Below are 16,468 nucleotides of genomic sequence, written 5' to 3'. Positions count from 1 at the left end.
CCTATTTCATCAGGGGAGATGACAGCCACCGTTTATCCAAATCCCACTGTGTCTGTGGTGCTGGGAAGGTGTCTATTTGTTTAGAACCTAAGCCCCCTGGGGAGTGTGCCTTTCATATCAGTCTATCTGTGAGTCACACTCTGGCAGGGCACACACACACACACACACACACACACACACACACACAGCCCCTATTTCATCAGGGGAGATGACAGCCACCGTTTATCCAAATCCCACTGTGTCTGTGGTGCTGGGAAGGTGTCTATTTGTTTAGAACCTAAGCCCATTTCAGAAGCTGGCAAATTATCTTTCTATTCCTGATTCACAATGACGAGGGGTGGGGTGGGAGGGGTAAGGAGCCAGGGACAGCAAATGAGGGTGCTAGGGTAGAGCAGGGTGCCATTCAGAAAAAGAAATATGTTTTTGAATATTTACAGAAAGATTATTTATATTACAGGAATGGTCATTTTCCATTTGAAACAGAGGATTTATTTGAACTGGGAAACAGCTGTGATCTATAAGTCTCTTACAGTCACTTGGCTTAACTCAGCAGTTTGATAAATCATGCATCCTCACGTGAATTGTCCTTTATATTCCTGTTTCCAGAGGCCCACCTCTCTCCACAAGGCACACTTTCAGGGTATGAAATGAACTGCACCTCTTGAGATTAACAGCCCATTTTTGTGATGGATCTCTAGGCTGCAAAATTTACTAAATCCAATAGATCAATAACTGTCACTAGCATATATACTCTAAAAGATTAGGTGATCCTTCAATCATTTTTCTTCTGTAACTTGTACATGTTTTATTTATTCTTTTCTATTTTAAATATCACTAGCCATGCAGCAAAGAATACACAAACCACACCGTTAAGAGACTAGAATCAGAAGAGTCCTGCAATAGGACATGCCCATAACCCCACCCAGTGAGACCCGGCCACCGTCACCGACAGACACATCAACAACTTACCAGCTGGGTCCTGTCCTGAGGAAAACACTATCCAAGGAAAACGCCTGCTATTTACATGCGGTGATCAGTGATCCCATTGCTTCCTTCAATGGAGGCCCGGAAGCAATACAAGGGGCTTCAGCAAGTTCGTGGAAATAGTGCCTTCATGCCAGATGTATTATACAAAGCTGCCCAGAGCAGTGAGAGGGTTTATCCCAGACACTCAGTGGTGAAGAGGAGGAGAACTCTGGCCCACAGTGACAGTAAGGGGCAGATCAAAGATGGCGACCTCCATCACTGGCTGCACCGTCCTTCCTGATGAGCCCAAGGGCAGCCCAGACCCTCCCATTACTGCAGACCAGGCAGCCGCTGCCCCAGGGCCTGCACTGAACTGTGAGGTGAAACTATCTGCCATCTTTAGAGGATATCCTCATCATTAAGGAACACTTCCAGAGACTTCTGGGAAAGCCCAGGATTGTGAACACAGACAGATGAGTAGTCAGGGCACCCTGGGCTACAGGGGCTGTGCTGGTTCAGGGCCTTGCTCTCACTCTGACCCACTGGTCTTGCAGCTCAAGACCAAAAGCCCTGCCTCAGCTAAATGGCACATGGGCCTCGCGGAACCGGGAAGAGCCACTGGACGATCGTCAACTGGTCCTGCCTACCACATACACCAAGGATTCGAAGGGGTCTTTCTAGTCATAAGTGGCAAGAAAGGGGCCGCTGGGTTTTTTTCTTTCCTGTTGTTTTACTAACTAAATTCCCCTGTGAAGATACAGCGTGTCCTGGGAGCATGAAAGCACAGTGGGAGAAAATAGAGCTGCTATTCATAAGATTAGAAGTGCTGTTGATCTGCGGGAGATCATAAGAGACTATTTTCTCCCCAGTTCAGCATTAGTCTTTTCACGCTGATATCATGAATCAGAATGAAATGTAAAACTGAGAATTAAGCAAAACACTTAGAATAAGGAGACTGTTCTGTTTATAGAAATCGCCTTTGCCTAGCAGTGGGCTATTACAGCAGCAGACTGCATTAGCAGTCAAGCACCTAAAAGTTTAGCAAGCATATGATTAACAAGTTGAAAATAGAAAAGTGTAACAAGGAAAATATAAGGGAGACGACAGTGACCTATATTATAGTTAATTATCAACATGGAAACGTTAAAAAAACAACAACTATGCATGTGGATCAAGTAATTACAGCGTCAGGGTCACCTATTATATATGGAGCAGCCACCAACAATGGTGCCATCTGCCGGCAGGCTGACTTACCTCCTCCATCTGGGCCACCCCAACATCTGGGAGGGTAGACTGCACCATGATTCGGGGAACAGGCTGAGAAAAAAGCAAAGGGGCAAGTCAGCCAGCAGCTCGGTGGGAATGCAGGACCAAGAGCGGCAACAGCAGGATCAGCAGCGAATGCCGTCAGTGGGCAGGCCTGAGGGTCAGTCAGAGGGCCCACCAGACCTGACCTTTTACAAGTGTCAGGAATTCCAACAAGACACTGCCAGTTAGCTGTGCCAGTCTGCAGGGCAGCTGCGCACGGCACAGCCTGAAACACGGGACAGACAGCGCCGGCAAGGGGAGACAGGAGCACAGAGGATGCCCTCACACACATTCATTCACAGGCCCTCTCTCGTTCTACAATCATATTCCCAAATGCACCCATCAAGGGTTGTGTAGGAATTTCTCAACCAAAGTGACAGGGCCAGGAAAGACTTTGAGCAAGAGTTCTTAGACTCCCAACCAAGCCCTGATGGCCAGGGGCACTCCTAGTGCAAACAGGAAGACCCGTGAAGTGTTTTCCTAGGAGGAGAGCAGAAAATGAGCCAGTCTCACTGGAGCAGCGAAAATATGCCGGAGGCCTCAACTAATGAAGCAATGCTGAAAGATCGCTGCAGACTGCAGAGTAGAAAAAGCAGAAGACCAAGAAGGCTGATTTAGCTGTAGAATTCAAATTTACTGAGACTCAGGCCCTGGTGATGTAGTGGTTACGTGTTGGGCTGTGATCTTCATGGTCAGTTGTTTGAAACCACCAACAGCTTGCTGGGAGAAAGACTGGGCTTTCAGCTCCAGTACACAGTTACAGTCTCAGAAACCCACAGGGGTCGATCTGAGTCAGTATTAACTCGATGGCAGTGAGTCTGGTTTGGGAAGGTAGGCACATTGTTAAAGAGATACCAGCAACCAACCAAACAGGTGCAAGTGATAAGAGCTGAATTAATGGAGGCAAGCAATAACACAAGAATGAAGGAAGAAGACTATTGCTTATGGGCAGGTGATCCAAAGAACATTAACATGTTATAATTAATAAATATATGTACAGATAATTAGATACGTGTGAATATGTATGAAAACTAATAGATATACAGGTAAATAATTAGATACAAGTATAAATATGTATATAGATCAAGGAATAGGTACGTTTATGTAATGAGAGCTGGGGTAAGGAAAAGGCCGAGCATCGGCTTGTAACTGTGAGGGAGAAATTCATTTTGTGGCTGTGGAGTGTTCCAATAGCAGTTGGACACAGAAGCAGACATGATCATCCACAGAAGAAAACAAGAATCTATCACAGTCTCCAACTCCACATCTTCCTTCTCCAACACAAGGGTTTGGGCTAAACCTCTGTGTGGTGGGCTGACAGGGCTTCCCAGCTCAAATTCTCATCTGTCAGGAACTGCTGACTGTGGTATTGTTTGGAAATAGGGTCTTTGCAGATAATAACTAGTTACAGTGTGGACACACTCAATGACTGTGCCCTACAGTCTCCTTATACAGGAGGAATATAGCCATGGGATGATGGCGGCAAACGACGACGGCTGAGGACTCTGCAAACCAAGCCAAGCCAAGCACTGCCAGCAGACACAGGGAAGAGGTCGAGAAGGATTCTTCCCTGAGACTCTGGAGGGAGTGCAGCCCTGCTGAAGCCTGACTCCAACGTCTAAGGTGCACAGCTGTGAGAGAATACATTTGTGCTGCGTTAAGGCACTGAGTTTGGGAGACTGCATGGCCGCCCCAGGGAAATGATACGTACTAGCTGTTCTCCTTCAACGAGGGCCCATTCCAGTAGAGCAAATCCCCCGTATGCTCCACCACACTGAGTATATTGAGTTTGCTTCTGGCACAGGGCGAGGGTCTTTCCTCTTGTTCAGCCCAAGAGAACAAGAACTAGTCGCTCTTATATCATCTAATTAAAAATTCCTGAAGACCCATAATGACCACGTTTTCCCTTCTGCCCTGGACACAGCCATTCCTCTGGTTCCTGTGGTGTGTCTGAGTGCCTGAGCCTCTGAAGACTCCCCAGAGTCTATAGGCACTGGGCTGGACTCCTGAAGTCTTATGTCCTACTGGAGGGAGGGGCGAACCAAATCCTGATTTAAGGGAAGCATGCCCACTAGGAATAAGAGGCCCCATGTGGCTGAGAGTTAGCCTTAGTGTAATGTGAGCACCAAATATCCTTGAGTGAATGGTCCCTACATGGATCAAGAGGCAGCTTTCAGGAAATCCTACATGGTTTAAAATAAGGTGTGGTGTGCGTTACGGCAGTATTTTGTTCTGTTGTACATTGGGAACCAGTCGGAACCAGCTGGACAGCACCTAACAAAAACAGCATCTAAAATAACAACAGTCAATTGCACCTCAAAATCAACTATGGTGTGGGGACTGCTTTGGGAGGAAAAAGTTCTGCAGGTGATTAATGAGTGAAGGTAAGAGACTGCATGGCCGCCCCAGTAAAGTCCTACTAATAGGACTTTAGGTGAGGCACCGAGGAGAGGGGAGGTCACACTTACTGCCATCGAGTGGGTCCCAACCCCTGGTGATGTTATAAGGCAGGGTAGAAGTGCTCCTGTAGGTTTTCAGACTGTGACTCTTTTTTTTTTTTTAATTAAAAGATCATTTTATTGGGGACTCTTACTGCTCTTATAACAATCAATTGTATGAAGCATATTTGTACACATGTTGCCATCATTGTTTTCTAAACATTTACTTTCTATTTGAGCCCTTGGTATCAGCTCCTCCCCGCCCGACCCCAACCACCTTCATGACCCCTTGCTAAATTATAAATTATTATTATTTTCATATCTTACACCAACCACGGTCTCCCTTCCCCCACAGTTTCTGTTGTTCGTCCTCCTGGGGTGGGGGTGATTATGTGTCGATCATTGCAATCAGTTCCCGGTTCCTCCTCTCCTCTCTCCACCTTCCCCCTACCCCCTGGTATGGCTACTCCCATGTCAGGAGCGGGACATAACTCTTCACAGGAGCAGAAAGCCTCATCTTTCTCCCTCCAGGCGGCTGGCAGTTTCTTAACAGCTGGCAACGTAGCCACTACGCCATCAAGCTCCAAGATATTTATATTGTTTGGGTAAGTCTCCTTTACAACAGATAAATTGGGAGATTAATTTCCCTACTAAGATGAAAGTTGCCCCATTAAAAAACAAAAATGTAAAAACCGCACCAAGGATGGAATTGTAATGACCGGGGATGGAAGGAACCACCACTAAAAGGAGCTGGTTCTTGCCCTCCTAAAGAGGGCCTAGAAACACAGTTTACAACCCAGAATAATCAGAGAAATCCAATAGATGCTTTATACATATTTGCTCAAATACCATTAAAAGACTGACTGTTACATTCAGCTGGCATCCAGGGCAGCCCATGGGGCTTCCCGATGCCCAGAGCTTGTGAGCCCCGACATCACTGGCTCCAGAGGCCTCAACGTAAGCTTTGTCTCCTCCCTATCAGCAGCCACTCCTCTCATCGACAGTGACCCCTTCTTGTGTAAGTACCGCGCTAACGGATTGCGCCACTGGAGCTCATAGTGACCCCTTCTTAATCAGGCAGCATGAAAATGACCACAGCGCCCCCAACCAGTCAACTGAACTGTGAATTAGAAAATAAGTTCATTAAACATATTCAAATTGCCCCCTGCCTCACCCCTCAAAACAAAACAAAACCGAGCCACTGTGTTTAAATAAGAAGAGATCAGTTCTGCACGGCTGGGGCACAGTGTCAGGTACTATGACAACAGCTGCTTGATGGCTCAAGCCTCAGTCTCTTCCCAGGCAGTGGTGGCTGACAGACACACACCCCTGGTGAAGGGGGGTGACCTTTAACAGGCTCAATGGTGGCGAGGGAACTACTTCTACAACAGAGGACCTTGAAAAGTGTGTGCTAAAGGGAGCGGCAGTAGAGATGACAGAGACTGCGCATTCGTTTTCACCGAAGCTAGGTGGCGAGACTGCATTTCCATGTGATATACTATTCTCTCTCTACTTTTGAAGATTTCAAAATTTTTGCTTAATCAACAATTTTAAACGTATGCCGCTCAAATCAAATTACTCATTAAAATGAGCGCTAATATGTGTCCATTTGTAGCACTGTGGTGGCTTTGCAGTTTCTGAGAAGTTGGAAGCTATGTTACCAGGATTTCAAATACCAGCAGGTCACCATGGCTGGCAGGTTTCAGTGGTGCTTCCAGACTAACACTGGGAAGAAAGGTCTGGTGATCTACTTCTGAAAACGAACCAATGAAACCCTTATAGATCACAGCAGAACATTGTCCAACTTGCTTGCTTTGGACATTGTCATCAGGCAAGATCAACCACTGCAGAACATTGCTTTTGTTTCTTGGTGAGATGTACTGGCCCAGTAACTGCACTGATAAAGTCGATCTGGAGGATGACAGGGGACTAGGCAGCATCCCATGTTGTGGTACACAATGCTGCTGTGAGTTATAGTGAACTCAACTTCAGCTATCTACCTATGTAAGAAGAAAGAAAAGTAGAGTTCTGAGTCTCACTGGGCAAATCCAATTAAAGATTTATCAAACCTCACAATGTACAAGGCTTTGACTGTGGGGAGCACACAGAAAGACAAAGGCTTTGGTCTTGATAGATTGACAATCTAGTTTGGATGTATGAAAATCACTAAAGCATAAAAAAAAATATGGGAGATCTTAGAATGGAAGTTTCCAAAGCAAAGAGAATTCGAACGAGGAAAGGATCACAAGTAGAAAAGATCTGGAAAGCCTTTGTGAGGGTCATTTTGTTTTTTGAGGCAGGCCTTGGAGGATGAGATTTCCCAGGGCAGAGACACTGCCAGCAAAGGGGGCGCTTTGGTATAAGGAGTGGTTTGTGGACAGCAGGACAGCCAAAGAGCCGTTTTTTGTATGGGAAGAGTTCTCTCTACTAACATCTCTACCCTGGGGAGAGCAACTCCTCCTAGGCCTTCATGGAGAACATGCTAGCCCACAGGTTCCCAAGCTCACTTATAGCCTACTGTCCCTCATCCCCAGCAATGAAAACCTTTCATTCCACAGTCCATAATCCGGGGCAAAGTTGGTATCTCCTCTGGATCATCCCACTGTGGGAAACACTGAAGTAGCCTGACCAGCACTGGGTAGAGATAAGAAAGGTTAAGACCATGGAAGGAGGTCACGTGAGCTTAGGATTAATTTTCACAGACACCAGAGAGTAATCAGCTGAATACAACCATCAATAAACCTATGCAGAAGATATTAATCCTTAGATAGAGGAGATATTAAATGTAGAAGATCTATTAAGAACTTACTTCAATGATTCAGTGGAGAGTTAACAAACATATGAACTTGGATAATAAGAGGAAAAGGAAACAGAGAGCAACATAAAGGACATCATTTGTTACTTGGAAATAACTGGCTGTGGAGGCTGGGGAAATACAAGAGTCAAAGATGATTCCCAGGAAATGGGGATGATGGGCAGACGATGTTTAAGGTGTCTGTGTGTGCACCTGTGCATGTGTGTGCATGCACGCGCCTGCAGGGGTGGGGAATAGAGAGTTTATTTGGTGGTTATGATGAATTTAGCAACCTTACGAAGGGTACCAAAAATACCTACAAAGTATACTTAAATCAGAAGGGTGCCATTTGTCCTTCACACATAATGGCTCGAATATCCAAATGCATATTGTTTGCATTTTAATGCTCTTTTACATATCCCCTGAGCTGGCAGTTGCCTTCTATTTCAGGAGCTCAAAACATTTCAGATCCTAAATTCATTAATCCTTACGACACATCTGGTAACTATTAATAAAAATGACTGCAAAGTATTTTGCAGCTATAAATGCTAAGGAGAAGTCCCATGAGGCATGTGAATAAGTATAATTATCTACATTTCACACTACAGAAACCAAGGCTAAGAGAGAATTACCTGATGGTTAAATATATCCGGGTTGCCCAATGGGTTACGGAAAAGGAATGCGTTCCCAAGTGCCAGCTAGCCCCGCAGTCTTCTGGGTCATGCTGCCCACTGAGACTGCTAAAACTCTAATTCATGAGTGGGTTACAGGCAACAGAAGTGCCTAGAAATGTTCCAGGGACAAAGCAATGGCCATTTTTCACATCAGAGCTAGTGATTTTTTTTCTTACCTCCGCCTTTCTCATACCTTTCTCATAAGTATAGGTTATAATTGTTCAAACTTTTATAATACTGCACACAAGCTAGTTTGGAAACCCTTTTGGCTGTAAGAATAAAGCATAATCTCCGTCTTGTAACATACAAGACCCTCACCCTCCATAAGATGAAACCTTTCTCTTGCTTGTCATACTATACCCCCTTGAATTCCTTGAGTACACTGCTCTTCTAGACCGTTCCTTATGTTGCTCCCTCCCTTTAAGCAATCATGTCCTGTCTGGTGAATATCTATTTGCATTCAAATAATTAAGAATGCAATGTTTGGTCTCTCTGCCCAGAGGAAGTGTAAAGAAAACTGGAGACACATTGGACCAAACATCAGTCTCCACAACCTTGAGAACAGAAGAACTAGATGGTGCCCAAGTAACACTACCAATGCTCCTAAAGTGAAAGAAAGAAAAATAGGGGGTTGGGGGGCGCGCACACCACAAAATCAGCAAAAGACCAGGCTTCCTGGTCAGTCAAAGACTAGTGGAAGCCCCAAGCCCACCCTTCAGTCCTCAGCCACCCTTCACGTCTAGAACTCATTCCTGTTGCTCAATTTTCGGTCCAACTATGATGGGTCCATAAGGGGAAAAATAACCCTAGTAAGGTACACACACTTAAAATATCAACCACTTGTGATCAAAATAGCAGGATTTACCCAAGGCAAACTTCAAAATGGATAGGAAAGGAGAAATGGAAACATGAAACGCAGGGAGGAAGTAGGCTACATGATAGGACATTGTGGAGACAGCAATCAACGGCATGAAACCAAAGGCATATGAATCGCTGAACAGAAAACAGATCGACTCTGCAAACCTGCACCCAATTCACAATAATAAAGTTTTAAAAATAAATAAAAATGACCTAATGCTCTTGAAACTGCAGGCAGAAATGCCCACTCCTTTGATAGTTTCGCCAAGTCTCAGCATCTTCCTGTGACTATTCAGTTGCTTGTGCTTCCATAAGAAAGTGTCTCTATAGAGCAAGCTCCTGAAGGGTAGCGTCAGCATCCTATTTGTCTCTGTATTCCCATACACAGGTACACAGGTCACTAAAAATGCTTGTAATCAATTAAGCAATTAAATTGCTTAAAATGTGATGCAAAGAAGGCTGTATCGACACAACTCCACAGATTTGCAATGGACGATATCCGAACATTTGGACATAAGAATACATAGATGGAGATTGTAAAAAATATGTAGACAGAGGTGGAAATTTAAAAAAATCCAACATTTTACGTTTAAATTTCTACAAAATTAGACTTTCTGATGTATTTTTCATTGTTTGAAATATAAATCCCTTCTAATAATTACTCCTTATTTTGGTTTGATAAGTTTTTAAAGATAAAAAAATAAATTCTTAAAAGTCATTTTCTCATGAAGGCTAAGTTAATATGATCTTCCAAGTTTATTTTGGTTAACAACTTTGACCAATGATTTAAAATCCAGGCATAGGAAAGTATTTCGTAAAGGAATATACAATAACAGACAATATCAGGGGGGGAGGTTCAAAAAGTTCATGGGGAAATTCCATTTTTCTTTAATTTCACTTTCCCACAAACTTTTTGAAGCCCTCTAGTATATAAAATCTAAACTAGTTGCCATCAAATTGATTTCAACTCATGGTGACCGCTTCAGAGCAGAACGTCACCGGTTTCACTGGCTGATGTTTTGGTCAGGCCTTTCTTCAATGCCACACGTGGTTGGTCCAGAACCTCCAACATTTCCGTCAGCGGTTGAACCACCCAGGAGCCCCTGCGTAAAATGTGGTTTCCTAAAGATCAAGCCCAGCAATGACACAAAGTTATAAAATAAGAGGAGTTAAAGTGGAAGATGGAAAGTGGAGGGTTGTAAAAACAAAAGCTAACCAAACATTGTGTATCCATGTGTGTCAGGCAAGAGAAGGTGACTGAATATTTCTGGCCAATCTTAAAATATCCCATGAGGTTTTATGCATTGAAGAATCTTTCCGTTTATCTCCTCAAATGTACCCTACAAATTGCAGCCAGAGGGAACATTCCAAAATGGGAATCTGATTGTATTACTCCCCTGCTTAAAGACTGCAATGATTCTCCATTGGCTGTGGTTTTTTTGTTGTTGTTGTTGTAAAAGGAATGGGCTACCAAAGGAAACATGGATTGGTGCGGCTCTGTATTTCCACAACTCACCCACTCCCTCCTTCAGATACTTCAGATTGATCCATAATTGTACAAATATAATAAAATGATTATTTTTAATCAAAGTCAAAAAAAATCTCAAGATCACATTTGTATATAAACTTTTGCTTCATAAGTTTAACTCTCAGTTCAAAGATTGCTCTGTCATCTACATATAGCAGGTTGCTAATTAGTCTCTCTCCAATCCTGATGCCCTGTTCCATCAAACACTCAGATTAAAAAAACATGGCGGAAGGAAATATGCAGACGCGCCTTGTTCCTGATGTTAAACAATGTAGTATCCCCTTGCCCTGCTTGACTGACCACCTCTTGGCCTATATACAGGTTTTGCATGAACACGAGTGATCTGGAATTCTCATTCTTTGAAAATGTTATCCATAATTTATTATGATCCACACAATAAAATGCCTTTGTGTAGTCAATACAACACAGGTGAACATCTTTTTGGTACTCTGTTTCCAGCCAAGATCCATCTGACCCCAGCAAATATTCTTTTCCATGTCCTTTTCTGCATTCAGCTTGAATTTCTAACAGTTCTCTGTGTACTATTATGGCTGTTTTTAAATTATTTTCAGCAAAATTTTGCTTATGATATTAATGACAGTGTGATAATTTCTGTATTCTGATGGATCACTTTTCCTTCCAATGAGCACAAATACGCATCTCTTCCATTCAGTTGGCCAGGTCTTTAAAATATCTTAGCATAGACCAGTGAGCATGTGCAGCATTTCACCTGCTTGCTGAAACATCTCAATTGGCATAGTGTCAATTCCTTATTTTGAGTTTTTTTGGTTTTTTTTTTTGTATTTAAAAAAAGCTTTTTATTGTAAATTAGGGGAAGGTCTACAGAGATCAATTTCACATTAAAAAAATCCACACAAAATTGGTTTCAATCCATCCATCCCAATCCCTCAATGTACCTTCACTTATCCTATTCCCTCCTGTTTCCTGTGCCCATTCCTCCTCCTCGCCTAAGCCTTCTGAACTTTGTCCTTGGGGAAATGCTAAGCTTTTAATCTCAAATTGTTGATTATTCTGAGATCAGGTGAATTTATTTCCAGACCCGAGGGGTAACTAAGGCCCAACTCTCAGGGGTCCCACCTGTCTTTATATGACCAGTAAGCCTTGTCTCTTTTATGATTTGGAGTTCTGTTCCCCATTTTCCTCCCACTCGATCCAGGCCCTTCTAATTTGATACAGTGGGTAGTAGCAGTAAGGAACCATCTGGTTCTTCTGGTCTCTCTGGGTTGTGGAACCTGATGTTTGCTTGATCCATTAGTCCAGTGAATCCACAATCTCCATATATATTTTAATTTTTCTCATTCCTCTTTCCTCTGTTCACAGAAAGTCAAATAACTGCTCATCTTAGACAACTATTCAATTATGAATAGCTGTGCCAAACTGCCAATTATAAATTATGTTGTGCCAAACTGACCTTGTTATCTCCCAAGCCTATGGGCCTGATCCACCGCCAGGCTCCGTTACCATTGGTTTTGATGGTACTTCCCAAAGTGGTTAAGCATTGAACAATTTGGGGAGGTGCAGTGACTCTGTATCTTTTGTCTCCTTTGGATGCTACCATAGAATGAATGCATCTTGAGGATTGAGTTTTTTCTTCAAATCTTTCAACTTGAAACATGCTGTGTGTCCTTCCCTTTTAGTTTTTTGACTCCAAGCCTTTGGAACTTTCATCATAATATTTTAATTACTTTTCTTCAGCTTGTTGAAAGTGAAGAGGTCTTGAAGTACTTACTGATGATACTCAAAGACTAGCCTTCAATGTGGATTGCAGACCTCAGCATAAAGAAAACAAGTCCTCACAACTGAACCAAGAAGCAACATCACAATAAACAGAAACACTGAAATTGTCAAGGATTTAATTTTACTTGGGTTCACAAGCAACATCCAAGGAGCAGCAGTCAAAAAATCAAATTACATACTGCATTGGGCAAATCTGGCAAAGATCTCTTAAAAATGTTAGGGAATTGGGGACATAAGCATGGCATAAAATTCAAAATTTGGGGTCCATAAAAAAAAGCTTTATTGGAAGCCAGTCACACTCAGTCATTTTTGTATTGTTTCTGACTGCTTTCACGTGGTCGCAGCAGAGCTGAGTGGTGCCAGCAAAGAGTGCCTGCCTACCAGGACTAACATAGTTAAGATCTAGACCAGTGCTTCTCAAAGTGGGTGATACTGCCCCCTGGGTGGGGGTAGAATGACCCAGGGAGGGAGCTGACACTTACATTGCATCCTGGATTATAAACGACAGTAAAAAAAGTTTTCATTGGCAGATGGGGTGTTTTGACTTTCCCTGCAAAGGGGTAGTAAACTAAATAAGCTTGGGGACCTATGGTCTAGACCTGTACAAAAAAAAGTTCACAACCTAAGTTTAGAGAAAGGTACAAAGGCATACTATGCCAATTCCTAAAACAATGGGCAGAAGCGGTATCTTCAACTACTCTCTACATTGCAGCAGAAACTCTCTTATTTGTTGGAGTGAATTTCAACAAATCACTGTTTTACAGTGATTACTAAACCTGATTACTAATCGGTTACTAAACCTGATTCCTAAGAAAACATTGCCAACTTAGTTTTTCTAAGTAAGTCAACATAGGATCTTTACACTTTGGGGGTCAAAGCTAAGAGCATAAAATGGTTTTGCATAAAATAACTTTTGAAAACTAAAACACACGTAAAAGTTTTGTAGTAGTAAAAATACCTTAGAAATCACTACTAAAGTAATTTAAGAGAAATCATTTGTATTGAATTAAAGAAAAAAGATCTATGCTCTAAATGGCCTCTTTCTATTTTCCTTTCTTGAGACCAAGTGAATGTGGCATACCATGTAGATATGTATTTAAAAAAAATAAAAAATAAATTTTTTAAATCATTTTATTGGAGGCTCGTGCAACTGTTATCACAATCCATACATACATCCATTGTGTCAAACATATTTGTACATTTGTTGCCCTCATCATTCTCAAAACATTTGGACTCCGCCTAAGCCCTGGCATCAGCTCCTCATTTTTCCCCTTCCTCCCCACTACCCCCTCCCTCATGAATCCTTGATAATTTAAAAATTATTATTTTGTCATATCTTGCCCTGTCTGACATCTCCCTTCACCCACTTTTCTGTGGTTCATGCCCCAGGGAGGAGGTGATATGTAGATCCTTGTAATTGGTTCCCCTTACCACCCCACCCTTCCTCTACCCTCCCAGTATCGCCACTCACACCACTGGTCCTGAAGGGATCATCTGTCCTGGATTCCCTGTGTTTCCAGTTCCTATCTGTACCAGTGTACATCCTCTGGTTAGCCAGACTTGTAAGGTAGTACTGGGATCATGATAGTGGGGGGTTGGGGGGGAGATAGGAAGCATTTAGGAACTAGAGGAAAGTTGTATGTATCATCATTGCTACACTGCACCTTGACTGGCTCGTCTCCTCCGTGACCCTTCTGTAATGGGATGTCCTGTTGCCTACAGATGGGTCTTGGGTCTCCACTCTGCACTCCCTCCCCCTCACTCAATGATTTGATTTTCTGTTCTTTGATGCCTGATACCTGATCCCTTTGACACCTTGTGATTACACAGGCTGGTGTGCTTCTTCCATGTGGGCTTTGTTGCTTCTGAGCTAGATGGCCACTTGTTTACCTTCAAGCTTTTAAGACCCCAGACACTCTATCTTTTGATAGCCGGGCACCATCAGCTTTCTTTACCACATTTGCTTATGCACACATTTTAGACATGTATTTAGTTACTATGTGTGACATACAATGTTCCCCAAAGTGGATGATACCGGCCCCTCGAAGACATTGGATCGATCAAGGGGGGCTGAAAAAGCATATACCTATGCTTTAGCCTGGATTATAAGCTACAGTACAAAAGTTTTTCAGTGCCCAGAGAGCACTGAGTAATTTTTCTTCTGAAAAGGGGTCAGTAGGCAAAAGTAAGTTTGGGAACCTATGAATTAGATGTAAAAATGCTCATTCACATTAAATTTAAAATTCTTGAGAGGTTAAGAAAAAAAATTAAACACTGGAAAATAAAGCAAGTATCCTTTTATACTTTATTTAGTTAAGATGAAGAAACCAAGGGTGTGTGGGGGGGGTGTAAGAGGAGGTTACACCCCATTTGGGAGGTCTTGGGTGCCTTACCTAAACAACAACCGGTGTAAGAGGATAGAACGAGTAGTAGTGCTTCACTGGTCTTATTTTATGTATAGAAGACTCAGTGTAATGAAAGATGAACTAACTTTGGAAGCATCTTTCAATGACTTCCGGAGATGCACAGGAGATAGTACTCTTGATCTACCCAGCACAGTGGAAGCAATGCTAAGTAGGAGGAAAATATCCAAGTGGTTGATAAGGTAGTCCTAAACAAAACTCAGGTGACAGAAAAGAAGCAAACACTGGAGATGTGACTGTGTTTAATCTATAAGTTTGAAGTACATAAATAGCTCTAGCTGAAGACAAACTTCTAGATACATGAAAAAGCTATTATGCCAAATTAATTCAATCTAACTAATTAGAGAGCAGGAAGTTCTTTCAATTATTTTATGTGCTGTCTGAGAAACACACTTGAATATGAGTACAGATTTCATTAATTGCAGTTCATTATTTTCCAGATTAGTTACTAAACTTGCATCAGAAGGTCAAAAACAGCAATTTTGTCAGCTGCTACCTCCTTCAGTGCTGTAACTTTGCATTTCTGGAACCCAGACAGAAATTGATTACAAATAAAAACAAATCACCATAAAACTAGAGCCATGAGGCTTTAAGAATAATGTTCAAAGGTTTTAGTGAAAAATAAAAATTTTGGTTCTAAAGTCTTCCCAATGAACTATTATCATCTTACACAATGCCCACGAACCCTTTCAAATGCAATAGGTACAGAAGACTCCAATGTAGGGCCATGAACACGAAGGCGTCTGGATCGGAAACGCTGCTGACCCTAAAGTACAAATTAACAAACATTACTTTTTCATTAGCGTTCCATTGAGGATGTGTCTGTGCAGGTTTGCATGAGGGAGGGAACTGAATCGTTTTTTAAAAAATGTCACAGCTCTGATGTAAAAGTTCTTTTTCCTTTTAAAAATAAGAATCATTCATTATACAACTTCTGCCTATCTTCCACCTAATCTAAGACTGAAAATATGGGGAATGACTAGTAGAAGCACAATCTATTCTACTCATCTGTTCAGACCTGGACTATCTTTATATTCTCAAGAATTTCCTGTTTAGAAAAAACAAAAGTGATAGGAATCCCATTATTAGCCCAGAGTGCTCAGCTCTCTAAATCATTTTACGTATTCACAGTTGTTCACATTCTCTTTGTTTGTTTCTTTTCTATCACTCTATGACTTTCATCCCACAGCTTTTGCAAAACCATCCTTAAACCATTTTTCAACTTCTTGGTGTTTATGTCCCTTGAATGCTTATCCATAAGTTAGCTTTCCTGCCATTGTTTGGTCAAGCTATAAATAACTGCTTTAATCTTTCCTCATAAATCACTCTGATGTTCTTCACTGAAATAATTCCAAGTGGTCAATGTATTCCTACTAGTAATATATCCCGAGCCAATTGCAGGAATGGATGTAAGTGCAGTCTAGTAATGCCACAGAGACCCAGGGAAGGGTGGGGTGTGGCCTGCGTATGCTAGTGTTAGTTTCTTCCAGACTGTTCTTTGTTTCAGAAAAAGGCTGTAGTTTTAATCATTTTTATTATGGTGAGGTAGGGAATGAAGTGAAGAAAAAAATTTCAATGTGATGAAAAAAACAAAACAAACCCCCAAAAACAAACTGGAGAGAGTCGAGCAAAATAAGAATGTGCTATGATACAGGCCTGTTTGTCTTCCATGTACTGTCTCTGTCAATCTGAAACCCTTTTTGAGTTTTCTTTGTTCGTTT

The 16,468-nt window shown here is 42.2% G+C and overlaps 1 protein-coding gene across 1 annotated transcript in view; it reads right to left on the bottom strand.

Moving 5' to 3' along the window:
- The window catches only part of KIF13B (kinesin family member 13B), a 268,551-nt gene that overhangs the window by 7,552 nt on the left and 244,531 nt on the right, over positions 1-16,468 (bottom strand). The window contains exon 37 of the mRNA XM_045286833.1: positions 2,221-2,283. Within this exon, the coding sequence (XP_045142768.1) occupies positions 2,221-2,283 (63 nt within the window). The remainder of the gene's footprint in view (positions 1-2,220; positions 2,284-16,468) is intronic.

Source organism: Echinops telfairi, unplaced genomic scaffold, assembly GCF_000313985.2.
Source record: "Echinops telfairi isolate 266 unplaced genomic scaffold, ASM31398v2 ScPeMD7_9;HRSCAF=40, whole genome shotgun sequence".
NCBI classification, from domain to species: domain Eukaryota; kingdom Metazoa; phylum Chordata; class Mammalia; order Afrosoricida; family Tenrecidae; genus Echinops; species Echinops telfairi.
Note: the sequence above shows the minus strand (reverse complement) of the source record. Positions and strands in the feature narration are given on the sequence as shown.